This window comes from Spea bombifrons, chromosome 4, assembly GCF_027358695.1.
Source record: "Spea bombifrons isolate aSpeBom1 chromosome 4, aSpeBom1.2.pri, whole genome shotgun sequence".
Taxonomy (NCBI): domain Eukaryota; kingdom Metazoa; phylum Chordata; class Amphibia; order Anura; family Pelobatidae; genus Spea; species Spea bombifrons.
Window position 1 is genome coordinate 20,254,836 of NC_071090.1, and position 22,593 is coordinate 20,277,428.

General features: G+C 38.2%; 1 protein-coding gene across 1 annotated transcript in view; it reads right to left on the reverse strand.

The window, feature by feature from the left end:
• Nucleotides 1–22,593, reverse strand: part of CSF1R (colony stimulating factor 1 receptor) — a 209,624-nt gene that overhangs the window by 183,985 nt on the left and 3,046 nt on the right. Inside the window, exons 2-15 of the mRNA XM_053463613.1 lie at nt 15,022–15,282; nt 11,841–12,122; nt 11,085–11,221; nt 10,464–10,620; nt 10,160–10,349; nt 7,106–7,221; nt 6,430–6,544; nt 5,633–5,811; nt 5,042–5,151; nt 3,584–3,710; nt 2,505–2,609; nt 2,004–2,114; nt 540–696; nt 325–404 (exon numbers count right to left, since the gene is read on the reverse strand). Coding sequence (XP_053319588.1) covers nt 325–404; nt 540–696; nt 2,004–2,114; nt 2,505–2,609; nt 3,584–3,710; nt 5,042–5,151; nt 5,633–5,811; nt 6,430–6,544; nt 7,106–7,221; nt 10,160–10,349; nt 10,464–10,620; nt 11,085–11,221; nt 11,841–12,122; nt 15,022–15,282 — 2,127 coding nt within the window. The remainder of the gene's footprint in view (nt 1–324; nt 405–539; nt 697–2,003; nt 2,115–2,504; nt 2,610–3,583; nt 3,711–5,041; nt 5,152–5,632; nt 5,812–6,429; nt 6,545–7,105; nt 7,222–10,159; nt 10,350–10,463; nt 10,621–11,084; nt 11,222–11,840; nt 12,123–15,021; nt 15,283–22,593) is intronic.

Consider the following 22,593-nt stretch of genomic DNA (forward strand, 5'->3'; position numbering starts at 1 on the left):
AGCATAGAATTTAGATAAAGGCCAATCTAATCTGCCCTTCTGGGAGCACTCTAACAAAGTCATATAGAATCTTCAAGAGGACGAACTTCTGAATGCCCCATATAAAAAATAATAATCAGAGTTAGAATATGTTTAATAAAAAACATAGAAACATAAAATTTTACAGAATCTTTCGTTCATCTAGTGTGCCTGTTTACCTGATGTAAAGACTTGAGCGTTGATCAGTCTTTGGTCTCATCTAAGATTTAGTATAGCCATATGTTACACAACAACCCTACCCTTTCAGTTTCTCTTCTCAATATATATAATGAACATTCAACATACCTTGCTCAGAATTTGTGTTAGATGAGACAGGCTTCATTTCAAGGTAGTTGGAAGTTCCTTGGCTTGAAAATCCGGTGTCACTGAAGGGTAGAATGGAAAATATTGAAATTAACACACAGCTAACTGATTCTGGGGAACAGGGTGCAAACATAGTCCATCACCATCAAGTCATCGCTTACGCAGTGATAACAGTAGATGAATCAAGTTTTGTTTACCTTGCCGTGTACTTCTGCTCCACAGACACATTTTTGTAGTCACTGTTGCCGTAAGCCAGAGATGCAGTGAACATTTTGTTCATGGCCTCTGCCTTGTTCCTCAAGAAGTTCAACAAGTCTCCGTGCTGACAGTACTCAGTGATTACCAAGATTGGGCCTGTTGGAGAAATACAAACAGCTTTGGGCCAGATAATTGGCATAATTTGGATCAGTTGCAGAAACACACTCAGCAAGGAGCCCGCATATTCTTCCTGCTCCCGACCCTGCCAAACCCTGAGAGCAGCCATATATATTATAGTAAATACAGGTTATGGGAATAAATAAGATAATTAGAAAAGGTGATTTTAACACAATAAAACACACAAACAAAAGAGTTATTGGCAACACCCAATTATTCATACAAAACATACAGATTTGCTTGGGTATGTGTGTCTAATATATTTTTAAAACATATTTTGTTCAACAATTTATTTATTTATTTTAAAGAGCGCTGGTTACCTCGTGATATTCTAATCAAGGCAGAACACATTTATGATCATTAAGTAAAAGAGGATTACTAAATGAATCGTAGACTTTCTCTAAACCCAAAAGTTTTATAATCACTTAACCACACAAAGTCAGACAAATGTCTAAGAAAAAAAAACATCCCTAATTAATCTGGAAAAAATACATAATGACTTGCTAAACTTTGGAAATATTAGCTCTCATGGTTGAATTCAATCAATGTTGTGTTTTGTTTTTTTTTAAAGAAAAGAGCATTTAACAAAAAGCTGGAATTATTGTTGTTACAATTTTAACACTATATGTTTTTCTTATGTATTGATACCAAATAGTCTATATCTATTTTGTGTTTTTCTTTTTTCTACATGTCTACATATACATGTTTTTAAATATTTTACCACCATTCCACATGTTGCCATTATCTAGTGTAAAAAAAGACGGCATTTAAATGTTATCTGGCTCCTTGTGCTGCTTTTATGGATTTCCTATCAATTCCGTCAGCACTGGCTAATTTCCGTTTGTGCTTCTTTATTACTAGTCTGTTTCCCAGACATATAAATCGTACATAATACCCAGAGAGAGCCTTTGCATGGGTCAAAGTGGGTCCATGTGTTAGTGTGAGTGTGTCTGGGTATGTTAGTTTGTGTGTTTGTCAGCGTGTGTGTGGGTACGTTTCTGCTTGTGTGTGTCTGGGTATGTAAGTGTTTGTGACTGTGTGTGTGTGTATGCTAGTGTGTGTGTCTGGGTATGTTACTGTGTACATGCATGTTAATGTGGCTGTGTGTGTTAGTGTTAAGTGCCTGGTTGTGTTGGTGTGAGTGTCTGTGTGTGTCCTAGTGTGGGTGTCAGATAATGGATGTGGGCGTGCTTTTGGTGGGTATGGTTTTGCGGGGGCCAGCATTTCATTCTTAGACCCAGGCAGCGCAATGTCTTTGGCTGGCCCTGATAATACCCCAACCTTACCCCCATGGGTACATGCTCCCAGTAGGTTGACAATATTCTGATGGTGCCCCAAGTGGCTAAGAATCTTAAGTTCTGACAATAAAGCTTCCATTTCATCTGTATGGGCACTGGCTAAAAGAAAAGAAAAAAAGAATATGAATGCATACAAATCATAATCTAGCCACATATACTGTGGACCTACATTGTATATTTTTCAGCAGTATTAATGATAATTGTTTTTCTGATAATATCAAATGTCTACTAGTAAAAAATTGGGTAAAGCAACAAACACCCACAACAACCAAAATGGATTTCAGATTCATCCAAGTCATTTACAAATGATATTTATTATCCCCATTCATTATATTATGATAAGCAGCTGACCTGGACAGCCAAATACTTGGGACTCTTTGTAGGCCTGTTGCAGGTTGAAGTTGTAATGTGCATTGAAGTGCATGAAATATTGCACTGTATTTATATCCCAAATCCCAGTGATAACCGCTAGCCACAAAAACCACCTACGTTTCAGCATCTTTACAGCAACTCTGAGTGCGGTGTCATCTTTCCCCATTCCAAAGGCTTTTGCTTCAATAACCTTCCCAAACGCACCTGCTCCTAGAGTTTTTCCTGCAATAGCAAAGATACGTTTTAGCTCTAATTTAGTTCTTTACAATCAATCTCCAATATCATTTGTAGATTAAGGAGGAGTCGTTTTGTAGAAGTGTAGGTTTGGAGCACACGCTTCATTCCAATCATATGACCAATGTGAGGTGTCATGCATCTGACATACAGATTACCTACCATTTAAAGTCAAGTTCAAAATGGTCTGTGTACTATCTTTATACAAATAAGAAATAAATGATCCAGTAATGGTAAAAATGCCGCCTCGTCTGTGTGCTACTCTAGACCAGGGTGACCTTTTAAATGGGTTGCTTACAGAAAACGTATTCTCAAGGTTGGTATTAAAATTGCTACACCCTAACTCCACCATTGTGTTCAAAGTTTGTTTTTTTAAATACAGTATTAGCTGTATAGGGGTTTTTTGAATGTCTTTGTCTAGTAGATTGGGCCAAGATAACAATCCGAAAAACTTAATGTAACTTTAGTCATACTGGCTTGTGATAAAAGAATATTTCAATCTTAATCACCCAGAAGGACAGTTAAGGTCTACGAGAAAAAAGGACTTTATTAACATAACCAAGACTTCATTAGTGTTGCCATAAAGAATGACCTCAGTGTTTTGGCAATCTACCAATCTTTGGATAAACAAAGCCAAGTTCTACAATACATTTATCTATACAAAACTCCAAAAATGATATATGATGTATATTTTTGCCAGCATCCATGGTTAACGGCCCATTGTGTTACCTCTTCTGAAGAAGCCACTGCAACTACATGCTAAGTTACAAATAAACTGACAAGACAATACGATTTGATGATAGTGGCCCAAATTCCTCTATCAACACAAAGAGTTGATTCACACCCAGAGATATGCCCATGATTATTAGACAGTAATCATCCGGGAAACAGAGCAAATTCCATTTTCCCCATAAACAACAATGCAGCTCATTGAAATGAAAGCAGATGGACTTGGCTATTACCAAAATGTAGGTTATTCCTTGGGAATTCCCATTTCTCATTGTATGGCAGCTGAGTCGGATCAATGCAAGTATAGTTATTTCCTTCAGAGACTTTCACAATCTGCCAGCGAACTTCATATCTTGGTTTCTGATATGCAAATACGAGAGGAAAACAAGTTTATTTGTTATTTGGTATCATACCAACATGGAACATTACAGACATGCTTTACAACAATTCTACAGTAACAGATAGAGATAAATGAGTTCATTATATTGGTCCCGCATACAAGATCAGTCTGGTGTCAAAGAGGTACGCAATATGTTCTGTGAGCAAGAGGACGAGTACAATCTCAAAAATAGTGCATCTTCCTACCACTAGCCCATTATCCATTGATTCAAGAAGATCAGGAAATGTAAAGATATAATCACTGTCTTTTTACATTTCTAAAAAAAAAGCGAATTACACATCTTTTCTTTCTGTTCCCATTTTCTTAACCATTTTTGTAATGCCTAGTTTTGCATATCCTCAACATCACCACTTTTGCCGAGTTTTCTCAAGAGCCGGGACACTGTGTCCTGGTTTCTCAAGCTGCATCCTCTTTTTGGTAGAATTGTTTCTCTGGAGTCAATTATCTCAACGGTATCATGTTGTAACTCTTGTAGGCATCTTTGAAACTCATTGATTTGATGGAAATTACCTCTTTCAGATTTTCTCATGAATTTGACCCATCGTTACGTTTAAGTTTTGCAAAATAGAGCATTCCTAAAATCCATCACACTGTAACATATCTAAGCGTCCATGTATTCATTGAAGGTGATGTACAAAGCCCCATGGGGTACAAAGCCTCATCTTAATTTAGTATGTTTGCATATATAGTTTTGCACACAGGTCATTTGTTTTGAACTATGGCTACATTTCAAGTCATTGATGCCCCCAGCATACCTACCAACATTCCTACTGCTAAGCTTTTGCAGGCCGTGGAGCCCAAGGGCCGAATAGGACATTGTCTGATCTACCCTGACCAGTCCAAGCAGCTGGGAAATCAGTAGATGGCCTCTTCATAATGTTCTGCAGCTGAGCATTACAGGGTGTCTTTTTGGCCACACTCACATCTATCTCCATCACTTTTGTTTCTAGTCTCTCCCTCCCCACCCTCTACACAAGTGTCCTGATTTAAAGAACTAAAATGTTGATGGGGTATGCCAAGTGAACACAGATATAATGTGTCCCTAGCTTCTTTGGTGTCACCTCCCTATTAAGGCAAATAAAGCCTACTGTCTTTCTTATAAGAGACACTTACTTGGCTTGGATGCCTAAAACTGTTTTTGTCGTTAGGACTCACCTTCCCTGGGACGCCATGATGTGGCAGGTTAGCGTATTACCAATTGTTTTAAGCAGCTGATCCTTGAAACCCTAATGGAATTCATCCTGTGCAACATTACAGAAGCAAGGAACCTAAAAATGTTATTAATACTAACCTGTTTATATTTGTAATACAGGAATATGGTCAGAAGGAAAAAAAATATTCCCATTGCAGTAAGGACCACCAACAATGGGCTGAAGAGCTCATGTTGGACAATCTTCTTCACTGTAAGGAAAGCAAGTAAACATGATGGGAAGATGTTTAAGGAAGGGAAGAGCAGTAGATATAATCTATGTAGATTTCGGTAAAGCATTTGCCACCGTCCCTTATAGAAGACCCATGAATAAATTGCAGTATTAAAGTTTGGATGTTAAATAGTTGAACAGATAACTCAATGGCTGAGTTGCAGAAGATGTTGCTAACATAATTACAAAATGTCTTAATGATCAATTAGCCATCTTAAGTTTAAACACAGCATGCCTTTGGAACACAGGAGTTATAAACAGCCTCAGTACACCTGGTAAAATATTCCATTAAAATTCAGCTGTTTCCAGCTACAATAGTCATTTACAACTTTAACAACATCTATGCTGTAATTCTGATCCATTTTATGATATTTTCATAGAGAAAATGTGCTTTTCTTTGAAAAACAAGGATATTTTATAAGTGTCCCCAAACGTTTGAACGTTAGCGTATGTTTGCTCACCTTCCAGTGCAGCAGTTGCTAATGGAGTGAGTTTCCTATCGATCCCCTCGCTGTTGGAAGCTATACAGACGGTGCTATAGTTAAACTGGATTTGGTCAACAGCTAAGATACTTTCCACTCTGGTCTCAATGACTCTGGTTTTGCTGTCAGATATGACCTTTTGTCCATTTTCTTCGCAACTAAAAGCAGTTAAAAAAAAAAAAGTAAAGTTCATGGTATTTTAGTATTTTGGCAGCACCTCTTACAGGTACACTTCACTAAAATGCCTATTGGAGACCATTTTATAGCCTGCATTTATTTGCTATTAGAGTTCGAAAATGGAACATTTGCTTGAATTTACTTCACCCCTGGCTGAGTCTAGTGAAAGTAAGACTCATACCTACGAATGATCCTGCACATGCGCTGCAGAGCTCCCACTGAAATCAATGGGAGTAGCGGCAGCCAATCGAATGCTAGCTGAATGGGAATTTTAAGCTTCGTTGAGTAACTATTGCGACATCAAAAAAAAGTTACTATAGTTAAAAGTTAAAAATACTGAAATACGTATGCCAGATTGAATTAACTGAGCAGTAAAACTGCCCCCCCTTTGCTGGCCAAATTAAAATCTCTTAAATTGATTCAGTTATCTGAATGTAATTGTTAGTACATAAATAACATATATTGTACGAACGAAATTGGTCCCAATTTGGACCACATGAACATCTTCAATTTACAATGCAGTGGATGGATGGCTGGGCCAGCTCCTTAAATCATATATATTTTTTATTGTGTAAATTATGAATATTTGATTTTCTCACCTGTCGTCCAGGCACTGGAGCCATTTAATGGACGGTAGAGGATTTCCCCACGCTGAGCAATTGAGTATTATGGTGCCATTAAATTTAAAGGTACTTATTTCAACCACAGGGGGCCCTGGAATATAAAGGATACATCGGAAAGATATTAACTAAATACAGTATACTAACACATCAGAGATGGCATTAAGTATTTTGGGGTACGCCATTGGGCTCATAGATGTCAACACAGGTTGGTAGAACATACATTTTTACTTTTTCATGGCATTACAAAAAACACTTTGATTGTTAAAGGGAAAATCCCGCCATTACTAGGATCAGGTTTTCTTTTTTTAAGAACAGTTATTGTCTATATATAATATAATATCTTCAGGCAGCTGCATATTAGCCATGTGTAGATTAATTTAGCCCAATCTACTAGACAAACATCCTGACGGCTTATCATACTGCCTTGTGAATGACTCAGTCTTTATCACCCAGCCGGGCACTCTGAATAATGATAGTACATGGGGAGACAGACGTCATGGCATTGCTATAAAGAATCAGATATGTCCAGTAAACTAAAATATTGTAACTGATAACAATGGCAGCCTCCAAGTCTGAGGATAGAGAAAGTTTTTTCCATCAAAAGATTTGTTTTTGCCTGGGACTTCCCCTTAACATTTACGGCACAACTCACTGAGAAAGATGATTTCAAAGGAAATATTATTAGTGGCTTCTGAGTTTTCTACATAGAGAGAGTAGGTCCCGCTCTCGCGTTCCTTCATACGATTCAACGTCAAGTTGTTAAAGTTCCTAAAAGACAAAGATTTGAACTGAATTAAACATTTTATTATTTTTAAACAATTAAGATGTTTTGGAGCACTATACTTTAGTGAAAATGAGATCTCACCACTCACTCACTCATAATATGAGAGAGGTTGTTAGTCAGGCAGCCTGGTGTATTTATGTATTATGTTGCGTGATCATGCAAATGTACTTTACAAAATGAAAAAGGTGAACTTTTTTTTTTTAAATAAAATGATTTCAAGGAACATTATGATGGACCAAATTATGGTAAGGGAAAACAACCTTTGGGGGTAGAATGCAGATAACACTATTTTAGTCCGAGAGAAGATACTCTTTAGAAGTTTCTAAAACCTTTTAGTGGCCCAGATCATCAGTGAGTAAGGTGAAGAGTCATGTAACCTTTGAAAATCTCAGGTCAGGCCCAGACTGACCATCTGGCAAACCAGGCAAATGCCCAGTGAGATGATGGCGCAGGTTGTAGCTCTTTCTACCAATCCCAAGGCAGATTTCTTGCTTTAATGTGCAACCACTGGTTGGATACAAACAGCCATGTACACTCACTAGCCATTCTATTAGGTACACCTGCTCAATTGGTTGTTAACATTAATAGCTAATCAGCCACACACCTGGCAGCAACTCAATGCATTTAGGCATGTAGACATGGTGAAGACAACTTGCTGAAGTTCAAACCGAGCCTCAGAATTTGACTTTGAACGTGGTAGGGTTGTTGGTGTCAGCAGTTGTGTGGACGAAAACCCCTTGTTAATGTCAGACACCAGAAGGGAATGGGCAGACTGGCTCGAGATGACAGATAACTCAAATAACCACTCGTTACAACCAAGGTATGCAGAATACCATCTCTAAATCCACAACACGCCGAACCTTGAAGCAGATGGGCTACAGCAGCAGAAGACCACATCGGGTGACACTCCTGTCAGCTAAGAACAGGAAACTGAGGCTACAATTTGCACAGGCTCACCAAAACTGGACAATGGAAGACTGGAAGAACGTTGCCTGGTCTGATGAGTCTCGATTCAAGTTGCAACATTCAGATGGCAGGGTCAGAATTTGGTGTAAACAACATAAAAGCATGGATCCATTGTATCAACGGTTCTTTCTTGGCACACTTTGGGCCTCTTAGTACCAATTGAGCATTGTGTAAATGTGACAGCCTACCTGAGTATTATTGCTGACAATGTCCATCCCTTTATGACTACAGGGTACCCATCTTCTGATGGCTACTTCCAGCAAGATAAGGCACCATGTCACAAACCTCACATCATCACAAACTGGTTTCTTGAAGATTACATTGAGTTCACTGAACTCCAATGGCCTCCACAGTCATCAGGTCTCAATCCAATAGAGCACCTTTGGGATGTGGTGGAACGGGAGATTCGCATCATGTATGTGCAGCCAACTGCGTGATGCCATCATGTCCATTTGGACTAATATAAATATAATAATTTCCAGGGGGTCCAACCCGGTACTAGCAAGGTGTACCTAATAAAGTGGCCAGTGAGTGTAAGTTTGAGCTTAACATGTAGCCACGTATATGCAAACAACAGCCAAATCTGAATCATTTAGTAGCTTCTAGCTTTAAAGAACCATGGCTGCTTTTCTTCCACAGTTGGGGATCCCTTTTTTTACTATAATGTCAAGCTAAGAAACGGACTTGCAACGATATACTGAAGGAGATTTTACATTGATAAGAGTGCATTTCTAAGGTATGGAACCTCAAGGTCCATGAAATATGATTGGAAACAATGATGGTTGTTGACAAGGCTAACATAAAGTATTTGACAGTGATTATTAAGAGTCCACCCCCAGGACAGTGTGGGGCTAAGTGTTTACTGCATGTAAGGGATTTTTCTATGGTCAGAGATGTGACTATAACAAACAGAACCTAGTCGCATTGTATATATAGAATCTATTCTGCTGCAATCTGGTAGGGCAGCAGTGTTTGGTCATGCCCACTCCTCACCTACTTAAGGGTGTCTTGGACTAGCCCTGTCCTTACACAAAGCCGCTCACACAGAATTGAGCGTTCCAGATAGCCTACCCCAGGAAATTCCCAGGTATGGTATCTATTTGATCTATTTGTTATGGGCTGATTTTGTTTCCTGCCCCTTTCTATTAAAAGGGCTTTTCCCATTCTGAAACTTAGTGTTTCAAAACTTCTCTTACTCCACAGATCTGTCTGCATTTTTCTGGCCTGGTATACTTCCAGAACCTATTGCCGAACTACTACAGGGCAAGCAGATTCCAGAGAAGGCAGAATAAAGAAGCTACAAGAGACAGAAACAGAGAACAAGAAGCGGAGCGATGGAGAATCTGAGAGGGTAGGGAGACACTGACAAAGAGCGTGTGAGTAAGACTTACGGGTAGACTGCCTCCAAAAGGGGGCAGTCTTGAGGCCAGCCACTTAATTAGTAAATGTGTGGCTGTGGTTGTCGCTTCCACTGAAGACATGTGAGACATGTTCCTTGTGAAGTCAGGGTGCCCAGGGCAATTTTCGACCGGGGCCCTGTGGTTTCTAGCTGCGCCGCTGTGTTAAATTGTATGAATTAATGAAAATTATTGTTGAATATTGTATGCTAAGGCAAGGGATGGGTATAGAGATAATGAGAAATTATGTTAGGGAGCATAAAGATGGGGGGTTGATTGTGGTGCAATATGGGGTGATAATGGTAGGGGGTGGAAATGATGGTGGCGAAGAATATGATGATGTGGGGATGAATATGGTCATTGGGGGATAATGACTGTGGTTGGATATTGAAATGAATTAGGATGTTGTATGATGATTACACATGTCCCCCTCCCTCATCCTCCCTCTTACATTTTTAGCTTATTTGCCATGTTTATTACCAGCTGTATTTAATTCTATTAAAATAAATATCAAAATCCAAAAGCACTTATAACACTATATTAAACAAATTTTAAAAACCTGTAACGTCCGTTGGAATGCATTTTTCCTAGGGATGACACATCTTTTGTCATGTTATTATGGACATGGATCCACTTCCATGATAGGTTAGTCGGATAGGCATCAATTTGTACAGCCAAATCTATGCAGTCGCCCAGACTCAACGTAACGCTGCTGTTCTGTGAAGTTGACAGATCAACAAAGCCCTTTTCTGAAAATAATATAAACAATGTATAAGAAGAACTATAAAATAAACATAAAAGATAAAATGGATATCTGTGATAGATTATTATCAGTAAATAATATCTTATTCATTTCTTCTTACCTACAACCTGTAGAAATGTAACACTTCTACTGGAACCCACTCTGTTCTTCCCAATGCACGTATAATTTCCAGTGTCTTTTATTTTAACAGCTGGGACATTCAAAATAGAGACTTCGGTCCATTTCCCATCATATTTCAGATCAGATGTTAGTGAGACCTATTTCATAAAAAATATCCAAAACTGAAATTATAAAAAAAGATACAAGCCTCCTGTGTGGGACTGAAATGTCCATCTGTGAAAACCTTTAAACTTCAGCATTTTTTACAAGTCCCTAGAGTGCACCTTTTCTTCATTTCTGTTAGTCTGCCGGGTCTGCACCAGACCTCCTTCAGTCCGGAGTGCAAGGATCATGGGTCTTTTATGGTATAAAAATCAAAGCATTTTATTTAAGGTTTACAACAATATTTCAACATTTCGGGTTGTCAACATCAACTACTTTGATAATACCAAGTTTAATGGACGCTACGTGTTGGTTGACAATAATAAACCCAACAGTTGTGGTCCCCTTTAATGGTGGACCCTGGCAAAGTCCAAAAAATTGCACACTGGAATATCAGACTATCCCTGATTATTTCAAAGTTGCATATATATGAATCTCAGTACAAAGTTCAAATATTTACATTTTTTGCTGGATACTCCCAATCTGTTTTTAAAGAACTGGTGGAACTAGTTGCACGGCATGTGATCTTGAATTCTTCTCCTTCTGTTCGGATATAATGTTCATGATCCAGGACAACTGAAGGTGGACTTTTTTCCACTATTTCCCAAAATCAAATACAAATGAAAATAATGTAAAAATGAACAGTTCATAATATTATTAGTATTGTAATAAAAAGTTATACTGTGGGGGTTCATTGAACTCATTATTAAATAGGTCGCACCTACTATTTTCAGATCCTGACCTGCATTGTATTGAAATCAGTGGGAAAGGCTTCTTGGGATTGGTGCTTTCCTACTTATTCTGTGATTTAGAGTCCTTGTGCTACAAAAGCAAGTGGGCCTGCTCCACACTAACCTCTTTGTTTCAGATTTTTATTTTCCCTAAATCTGTTTTCTCATTTCTTGTAAGTATCAGTAATTGTAAGTCACTGTTTCAAACTCTCAGTTGGAGAAGTGTTCATAAACCCCACGTAGGCCCTAACTACTTTTCACTCTTCCCAACCCTTTAAATGATTTGTCCTAACCCAACTGGGCAAAAATCCACCAAGCTACCTTGTTTGCCTGGTAAATTGTATACCCCGAAAATATAATATTTTTTTCTGTCAGTACCCATGTGCATGAAAGCTAAATATATTTATATATTATATATATATATATATATAATTGGATGAATCACATAAGATGGATTTCTATGGTGGCAAACATGGTGAACCTACCTTGTCTTACAGATAAAGTAATTTCGTCAGACTTATGGATTACCCCATACACATTTGCTTGGCAGGTATAAATAGTATCATATGCCATTTGCACATTATGAATAATAAATCCTTTTTGGGCATTAAACTTTGCAGATATTGGTTGGTTGTCTCTGGTCTTTGAGGGTTGCAGAGAGATCTGAGATGTTGGGATTGAGGGATCCGTTATGAGACATGGTAAAACAGCATCGGTGCCTTCATCAGCTGGTACTCTCTCTTCTTGGGTATGCCAGTATTGACTGCCTAAACATATAAACAGTCAATATGTAGAAAATGAGTATAAAAACTATTACTGTTCTCTAATAAGGTCCCTGAATGGTATGTTAGAATACAGCTGGTGTTGTGTGTGTGATGATATAGAATGTTTAAAAGTATCCAATCAGTAAAACTGTGTGTAGTGGTTTAGAAACATAGATACATTTATTAAAACAAATACAAAAAATAAATACAAAAAATAGGGTCAGCTGCAGGGCCCTTGCAGCTAGACTCTAAAATAAATTGCATAAAATAGCTTTCCTATAAGATCTATAAGGGTATCTTGTTATGATAAAATAGGTATAAAATGGGGAGGAAAAACAAACAAACAAACAAAAAACTGGTTATTAAAATAACACAATATGCTCAAGGCAGTTGATTATAACATCAAGAGGTAATGTCTCTCGTTTGGTCCTACCCTCTATATTGTTGAGCTACCTATTCTGTTTACAATATGTAGAAAACATGATGGTGGTTTTCACAGTGAGGCTAGGTTTCCACTTGGGTTTTTGTCCGGCGTTTTTTTCTTGATGAAAAACGCCAGGAAAACTGCCAAGAAAACTGCCACTGCATTTACCTGCGTTTTGGCGTTTTTTCTGCATTTTTTTCTGGCGTTTTAGCGTTTCTGTGGAAATTGCTTTTTTTGACCTTAGGCAGTTTTTCCAGCCTTTACAAGTTAGAAGTTTCACCCAGCTAAAAGGGATTAGGATAAATGGCAAGTATCTGCCCTCTCCTGATGTCATTTACTTGGTAGACCCTTTTGTCTCTTTTCTGTGGTTTGTAAGGCATGCTTTATTTCGAATGTCTGCTCCTCTGGGAAGATTGGCCGCAAATGATGGTGCAAATTGTTTGCTGTTGCTTATGGCACGCAAAATCCGGTCGCGTATGTTTGTTTGTAATGGCAAGTTTGTTCCAAATGGTGTAAAATTCAATATGAACCAGTCCAGGACTTTGTTTTGTGTGAAACTGTTTGTTTTCAGCCTATTTCTCGTAGGACACACAGATACTGGGTCCATCCTCTGCATTGTAACTGTGGAAAAAACGCCATAAAAAACGCCAAGGCAATAAACCCACATGGCTTTTTCATGGCGTTTTTTCTCTCCCATAGACTTCTATTGGAGAAAAAAAGCCAAGATTTCTTGCAAAAAACGCCAGAGTGTCAACATGCTGCGATTTTGAAAAACTGCCACAGAGCCCAAAAAAGCAGAAAAACGCCAAAGAGGACTGAAAAAACGCCAAACAGAAAAACGCCAAATGGAAATGGCATTTTGCGATTTCCTATTGAATTACAGCTAACATCTGGCTGCAGCCGTTTTTCACAAAAAAAACGCCAGGTGGCGCTATTGGCGTTTTTATAGGCGTTTTTAGCAAAAAAAAACAAATGGAAACCTAGCCTGAAAAAGCCATGTGGGTTTATTGCCTTGGCGTTTTTTATGGCTTTTTTCCACAGTTACAATGCAGAGGATGGACCCAGTATCTGTGTGTCCTACGAGAAATAGGCTGAAAACAAACAGTTTCACACAAAACAAAGTCCTGGACTGGTTCATATTGAATTTTACACCATTTGGAACAAACATGCCATTACAAACAAACATACGCGACACATCAACTGGATCCTGCGTGCCAAAAGCAACAACAAACAATTTGCACCATCATTTGGGGCCAATCTTCCCAGAGGAGCAGACATTCGAAATAAAGCATGCCTTACAAACCACAGAAAAGAGACAAAAGGGTATACCAAGTAAATGACATCAGGAGAGGGCAGATACTTGCCATTTATCCTAATCCCTTTTAGCTGGGTGAAACTTCTAACTTGTAAAGGCTGGAAAAACTGCCTAAGGTCAAAAAAAGCAATTTCCACAGAAAGGCTAAAACGCCAGAAAAAACTCCAGAAAAACGCCAAAACGCAGGTAAATGCAGTGGCAGTTTTCTTGGCGTTTTTCCTGGCGTTTTTCATCAAGAAAAAAACGCAGGACAAAAACCCAAGTGGAAACCTAGCCTTATAAACACACTAATTGTTTTTTTTAATTAGTATGCTGGGTTACATTGGAACTTTCATCCGATGCGAGAACATCGCTCTCCTGTTGAGTTTGGCCAAACAAAACAACATATTGTGTTTCATCATGGCTAATTAAAAAAATCCAAAAACTGATTGTCAGAATTTGTATGTAATATATTGCAATTAATATGCGTATTTTACTTTTCGGGAGTGCAGACAATTGGTAACATCTTGTAGCATGGTATTACAAACAGAAATTTGGAATTTTAAATATATATGTTTTTTACCATTTTAAGAAAATGAACCATCTCTAAATACTGTAATTAATAGGATGGATGTGCCTTCAGCAGCAAATACAGCATATTGCAATTTTAATACCTGTTTGATTTTTATAAAGGTATTCAAGTGAACTATTATCATACAAATATTTTATTTAAAACATGTGGTAATTATGAAAATATTAGTCATTTTGATGAAATCTAAAAAAAAAAAAATCTGAGAACATATTTATGTATTAGTACCAGTATATTATTATTCTTATTATTAATAATCATAAAAATAATAATAATCTATATTTAGCATCCTCATATTGTGCAGTTCTTGATAATCACAAAACAAAGTGTCCATAATGATCTCTGGCAGGAGTTTGGTTACATGACCAAACGTTACCTTTGTGTAACATTATTTTAATGACAGCCACTAGTGACTTAATCTTGCAATTTGAACTAATTAATTGATTATTTATTACAATTAAGAATTGAGAAACAGTGTAGGTAGCTGGGAATTTCAAAGCGGTTGAAAATTATAGCCAGATTAGATATTGTTTTTCTACTGAGTTCTTGATACCATTTCAATTGTAATCGCCAAAATTGATTTTTTACACTTTACCTTTCACATATAAGTGCACCGATGCATTATCAGACGAGTTTGCTTTGCTGTAGAGGCATTTGTAGGTTTTCGTATCTGTATGTTTTGCTTTGGTAATAGTCAGCACAGCTTTGACGCCTCCTTGGATAACAGTTGACCGTTTTGGTAAATTCTGAATGTCCCATTTCACGGTGTCATTCCCAGAACAGGTTAAAATTATAGACTGTCCTGCTTTAATAACAATTTCATTTCCTGCAGGTTCAATAACTGGAGTACTCTGGCCTAGGGGGAAAAAACATATGTAAATATTTTAAGATTGAAACACAGTATGTGTAAACAATTAAGTTTTAAAATGCAAAAAATTATTTTATCATAGTATTTATTACCTTATATATTTTTCTTTACTGCTTTATATATAGTGGGTGCACTAAAACCTCAGTCATTTTATGATGGTAAATCCCTACCAAAATGATATGATTAGCTAACTTCAGTATTCCAGGTACGTAGTATAGGTTAAATTATAGGTGGGAGAGCCAATGTGGGCTGCAGCCTAATGTCTAATTCAGCCTGACCAGTAAAGTGTCAATGAGTGTGAGGAAGGTGCTCAGATCCTAGTAAGTAGGGGTAGGGTAAAAGTGGCATATGGGGGAGGGGGGTTAATGGCTTTCTGGAGGCAGAGTGGATGTTAAAAAAACATATCAGGGAGGCAAAGTGGCATATAGGGTTTAAAAGGAATATCAGTGAGGCAGAGTCGCATATAGGGGGTTAAAAGTAATATCAGGGAGGCAGACTGGCATTTAGGGGGTTAAAAGGAATATCAGGGAGGCAGACTGGCATATAGAGGGTTAAAGGGAATATCTGGGAGGCAGAGTGGCATATAGGGGGTATAAGGCATATCTGGGGGCAGAGTGGCATATAGGGGGTCAAGAGGCATATCTGGGAGGCAGAGTGGCATATAGGGGTATAAGGCATATCTGGGGGCAGGTTGGCAAATAAAAGGAAATGAAAACAAAATATGAAAAAATAGTTTACATGGGAATTCATATTTATTAGTAAAACTTTTTTCTCATAGGGTAGTCTTATATTTAGAATTTGAGGGGTTGTCTTATAATTGAGTAAATATGGTATACATATATGTGTATATATATATATATATAATAACATTATGTATCTAATAATTTTGTTTTTACAAAAGTGAATTTCATCTGACTATGAAAAATAGACCCTTAAAACCCAATAGGCATTTTGCTAAATGTTGGAGGGATATTGCATGTTCAATAATTCTACATGCAGAACCTATATCACATTTTTAAGCATAGCCTATTATATAATCAATAATAAGAATAATAAGAATAGCAAATATTAATAACAAGTGTTCAATCATTTCCTGTATTAACTAAAGCAAAATCTGTTAACATATATACAAAAAACAAAAACTGTCTGCGCTTCTTACCCTAATAAAGTTGGCAACAAATAAATAAACATAATATAAATGAGAGGTTTTGGTTATATGAATTGGCCAAAGCATAATTAAGCTCACCCGCCACGTCAAGGCACACTCTCAATAGGGTGAGAACCTACTCTCACCTCCTACATAGTGGGACACAAAGCAGTTTATACTGCTACCAAAACCTTATTAATGTGTTGGGGGAGGTGCAATTAAACCTCCTCCCTATTAACCCCTGGACAGCAAGCTGCAACCAGACTGATGAGGAGCCAACAACCTCAAATATGTGCAAACAGGGAAAAGAAAAAATGTCGGTGCGCTAAGCTAGTCACAGGCTCAAATAATACAAATGTGTAATACGAGGCCTACCAAACAGGTGTAAGCATGCTGCAAGAAACAGTGTATTGGCTGTACAATGTATACAAAAAACAAAAACTGTCTGCGCTTCTTACCCGCCCTCTCTGCCCCTTTAAACTACCCCCCTCAAACTACCCCTCCCCTCTACCCCTTCAAACTACCCCCCCTCTGCCCCTTCAAACTACCCCCCCCTCTGCCCCTTCAAACTACCCCCCCCTCTGCCCCTTCAAACTACCCCCCCTCTGCCCCTTCAAACTACCCCCCCTCTGCCCCTTCAAACTACCCCCCCCTCTGCCCCTTCAAACTACCCCCCCCACTTACCTTGTTGCCGGATTCCTGCGGTAAGAGCGGGAGGCATCCGTCTTCTCGCTCTGCCGGCATTTCATGTTGAGCGCCGGTATAGTCCGGCGCTCAACATGAGATGCTGGCACCGCGACGGAGTCACGGAGAGTAAGGGGCGCCGAGCGGTTGCCGAGAACTTCACGAGCAACCGCTCGGCGCCCCTGACCGGGACTTAGATTAAAGCATCGTTTTTTTTTTTTTAAACTTTATTTAACATCAATGATGTTAAATAAAGTTTAAAAAAAAAACAAAAAAAAAAAACGATGCTTTAATCTAAGTCCCGGTCAGGCGCCCCTGCAACCATGGCGCCCTGTGCGGTCGCACAGGTCGCACACCCCTAAGGCCGGCCCTGCTCGTATTATACATTTGTATTATTTGAGCCTGTGACTAGCTTAGCGCACCGACATTTTTTCTTTTCTCTGTTAACATATAATTTGAGCAGATTTGCTAAAACAGAGGAATTACCGTATATGAAATTGGAAACCTGACAGTACATATATTAAACACTGTTATGTATATAATTATTGCCTAATCTTTGACTCATATTAACAATTAACGTGCATGCAGAACTGTATTTTGCAATAATAGCAAGAATACAAAACCACAGTTTCTACAACACTACTTTTTTATATTTTGATAATTCAGCAAAAATCTATTTTTTGTGAGACAGAGAACTGAGACTTTAAGAACCATATGAGGATTGAGGGGAAGTTACCTACTAGTGACATATAGACTTCGTAAGGCTCAGGAAACATATTGCTTAAGGACATTTGTTCTCGTTCTCCCTAACAATAATACACGCAGCTCTCCTCTTGACTTCTGCTTTCACACACTCCTCTGTTATTGTCCCCATAAACAATGGATATAGTGATGGATGAGTTGGCCAGACTCTTATTTCACGAGTATTCTTCTGGATGTACGTGACGACATGGACATTGATTGGGTGGAGGTGGTTTAGTGGACTTGGCTTCACATTGCACAAACTGAGAATAGACAGATATTGGCCTCAAAGTTACACTGGCTTACGCAGCTCTGTATTCAAAGGGACCCCCTCATTGGTTTTTGAAACTGTACTTTTTTAAAGGTTGACTAAAAACATGAAAAACGTGATAATCATTTGTTGTGTCCAAAAGGAAATCCAATTGACATACAGGTTCCATGCACTAATTGTGAAACCAGCTTTTATCAATGTTTGTGATGGTAATTTGTTGTGTAGTTTTTTCACACATATCAGGTGTGAATTTTATGACTAAATGGAGGTTTTACAGCTAAAGAGAAAATGGGGAGATAAAAGGGGATAAGGAGAATGGGGAGAAATTGACTGAAAGGGAGAGATAATGATATAGGGGATAAATTATGAAAAAGGGGAGTGAGGGTGTGTGTTTTGAAAGTGTTTGTATGCTACAACAAACAAGTGTTTGCATGCAAGGTCAACTGTAAGTCATGATATTTATTTGTAGGGATAAGCATAAAAGTGCTTCTATGTATGTGTTTATGGGCAAGTGTGTGTGTGTGTGGCAGACACACATACTAACATACCCCAACACGTGTACATACCCAGAGAGACACACACATACATGCCAGGCAGACACACAATAACATAACCAGATGCACATACATACTCAGGCCAACACACACTAACATACATACCCAAACAGTCACCAGCATACATGCAGCTCACCCCACAAAGCGTCAGCCTGTGTTTGATCCAGCTTGCCCTGCGGGGTCACTCAAAGCGATGTTGCATTACCCCACCTACTCCAGAAAGTTAGGAGTACAAAGAGGAAAGGCCAGGTGTTGCGAATTGCCTCTTTATCTCTACTCCCAGAGAATGCCTCGTGCTGGGTAAGTCCTATGTGTGCAATCTGGGTGCCAGGGCTGGCCTTTGGGGTGTGTGACCCATGAACTATGCCTGCAATTATTTTTCCATGGATGATTTATTTGATCTATACCTTCAGTGCTGAGTTTTCTTGTGGTATTTCAGTTGATCTATACCTGCCATGCTGCATTTACATGTGTTGAGCTATACCTGAACTACATGGGGGAATGTGTAGCACAGTGAAGGAAAGGACAAAGGGAGCCTTGGGGGAGGTCATGTGTATGATGTGCTCACATGAATCTGTCCCCAAGGGCAGGGCAGATAGTGGGTGGGATGCAAGAGGTAGAGTCAAGGGGGCAGCAAAAAGAGGTTTTGCCTATATAGGCAGTCAAAAGCACAATATACTATGGGCATAAATATGCTGACATGTCAGGGTTTCATTCAGTATTTGTCCAACTATTAACTATTTTAGTATAGCGTGGTTGCCTCAACAATAGTGTATTAGCAACGTGATATAATAAAGCGTGTGAGATTTTAAGGCAGAATGGGGCTAAATAATCCATTGTGCTGATGTACAGCTAGTTAGACATCAAAGGTTTAAACCACCCCCTTGTCACCAGGCCGTACTGACCGTTTACAAAAGGAATTTTTGTAAATCATGAGTTTCCTGAGTGTACCTAAAATACCAAGATAATAGCATCTGGGAAAATAATGTACTTATTCTTAGTCTCTGCTCGGTGGAACTGATGTATCTCTTTATAGAAGTGTAAAATTCCATTAAAAAAAAACTTGGAGCCAGTGTAAGATTAAGACCATTCTTTCCACCATGATGACTGAATAGATTGCTCTTTAATCTGTTCCATTAACCACCACGGCCAGTCACTTTAATATATTCCTTAAGAAGCTAAAACAATTTTCCAGGTGAAATGTTTCATAAAAAGGAAGTGGTAAGGTTGTTTATTTGGAAGCACATAAATTAACCTTTTGAGTGCCTGGGGTTCGGACACATTTTCATCCCAGGAAACAAGGCAATTTTTTGTAGTTTTGTTCTAGTTATGCTACTCATATTATTATACATAATATAATGCTAAACGTGTAAGAAAACACCATAAAATAAATGAAATTATTAAGGAATATGGGTGGTTTTCAAATCAGGGTAATTTAATGAATATACTTTTAATATTTTTATAACACTTATACTAGCTGTGTATAATTTTTATACTTGCAAAGATATTATAATTTGATGTAATATGTGTTCGTAACCTAAATAAGAAAGAGGGAAATAATAGTTGAAGAAAGACATATCAGAAAACATAAAAATTGCTGTGATCCTGTGAAGGAAAAAAAAATCCTGGTCCTTAAGTGGTTCAAAAAGCAAAACATGTGTTTTTGTTTGTATTATTGCTATTATACTGGAGTATCATGGAGAATAGTAAAACATTTAGTTTTTTTTGGTATGTTATTAAATACCAAAATGTTATTTTGTAAATATGAAGGTCATTTTCCTTATTAGATTTTTAATTTATTTTCAGGTTGCTTGGTTATATTTGAGTCGTCAAATACAATTGAGCAGTAAGTAATGATGACACAGCGACGCTATGCATCATTTTACATCATTACATCTTAGACTGGCAGCCATCAGAGAAAGACTAATGGGAATGTGGGATGTTAAGTGTTTGGGTATTTCTATGAGGCTTATTTGTTTCTCTTACCCAGATACTGAATTGATAAAGGCTGAAATGTTGATATATGTCGGGTCTCCGCTTTTGCTGGTGTGTTTACTTGGCAGATTCATGGTACATGAGCTGTATTTTTGTTTCTGAAATCATTATGATGCTTTTTGTGCGAGATTCATTTTATAAACACGGTACGCTGTACTAGAATATTGGACCTAATCATTTTGTGTAATAAACTATTTCTAGTATGATAAAAGAATGTGTTCTCTGGATATTATTTTGCTTGATTTTTTAGCGTACCCTACAATTGTTATTGTTGTAGTAATTCAATACATCAAGCATAAATGCACAGCCAAATAAAGTAGCCTGTCAAGTCGCTTTTAATGTAAAGACACTACTGTACAAGACGTAATCCAGACCTCAGTGTATGTAATGCTTCCACAGTTTGGGATTTCTATAATCAACAAGTAATAGAGTGCCAACCATCCATAGCAAAGAGTGGGCCCATGTGTTCAACCTCATCCAGTATGTCTAGCTGTAGGGATAAGCGATTGCCAAAAGCGATTCCATTTAATATATATATATATCATATATGATATATACCATATATACATTTCCCCATTTGCCCTGAGACCTTCAGACTGGTGTTACACAAAGGCAATCCCAGAGTTGCCATGGACGATTGCTTTCTATTAAATAAATAAAACAATAAGACCACGTGGTATTTCTTTATCAAACTGAATCTCTCCTGAAAACACAATCTACAGTACATTCAGTTTGTGATTAAACAGCAGCTGCTACAGAAATGATCAAAAAATCACTACAATATTTGCCAGTATTTGTCATAAAATTTCTGGTTTTCTCAAGAGCTACTAGAATGGCCCAGCTTATTAATCCTTTTTACAAATGTCGCTCACAGCCGTGACATGCGGTTGCATCATGGAAAGAATTGTGTTTTGGGGGGAAAATGGAGAAGCCACGCTTCCTCTATTTATGGTAATATTTGGTCATTTTGCCAATATCTTTGTTGTGTAACTTTGCTCCATGGTCTCCTGGAGATTATTTGTGTTGTCAGCCATTTAAACATTTACACAGCCCTTATTTTCCACGTTTCTCCTGCTTCGATATTGTGACATATGAACAATAATTTATGTTGCCCCCAAAATCAAGTTATTTTAAGGGCTCCAGTGCCAAATATAACTATGTATTATATGTGGTGCTGTACAACCAGAATATACTAACCAATTTGATTGTTAATAATCTTTACAATTTCCTGTATGCAATGTCTGAAGAAGAGACCTATTTACTCTCGGAAGCTTATCTTTACCCAATTTGCTCTCTCCTTCTGCGGCTAACACGGTATAACTCTGTACCTGTATACTATACTTGTTTAAACCTTATAGGTGAAGGTAGTATCTGAGTATCTGGTAAGGGTTTGGGAAGGGAAGTTGGCAATCACAAGCATGTGGCCCAGTAATAGGGTTTCTCTGTACATTATCCAGTCCATCACGTCCTGTCTGAACGGCTTCATTGAAAATGAATAAAAGTAACCCAGAACGGATACATGCCCCACTGAACACGTGCATGCCCTGGCAGTGTCCCCATGACTGTATCCCCTGCTAGGCAAACTAGGCATGAACTTCTGGTGGCAGAAGGACAAAGAAGGCTTAAAGGTAGCCCATTCCAGCCTGTACCCCATCTCCTTTCATGTGACCAGACCCTGTCTATTTTGTGTACAAGTCCCTTGTATAAAGCAATTATAAGTGTGGGGGCATCATTAATCACTGTGCCCAAACACACCTGGGATTGTAATTTGTCCCTGGGTATCTTTAGCAGTTTCCAGTACCTTTTAGTAGGCTTGCATGTTTATATAACAAGATGTGGCATCACCTGAACCTTCTAGACCTCTGAGGTACCTTTTTCATCAGACACACTTAAGGGTTAGTCACTGA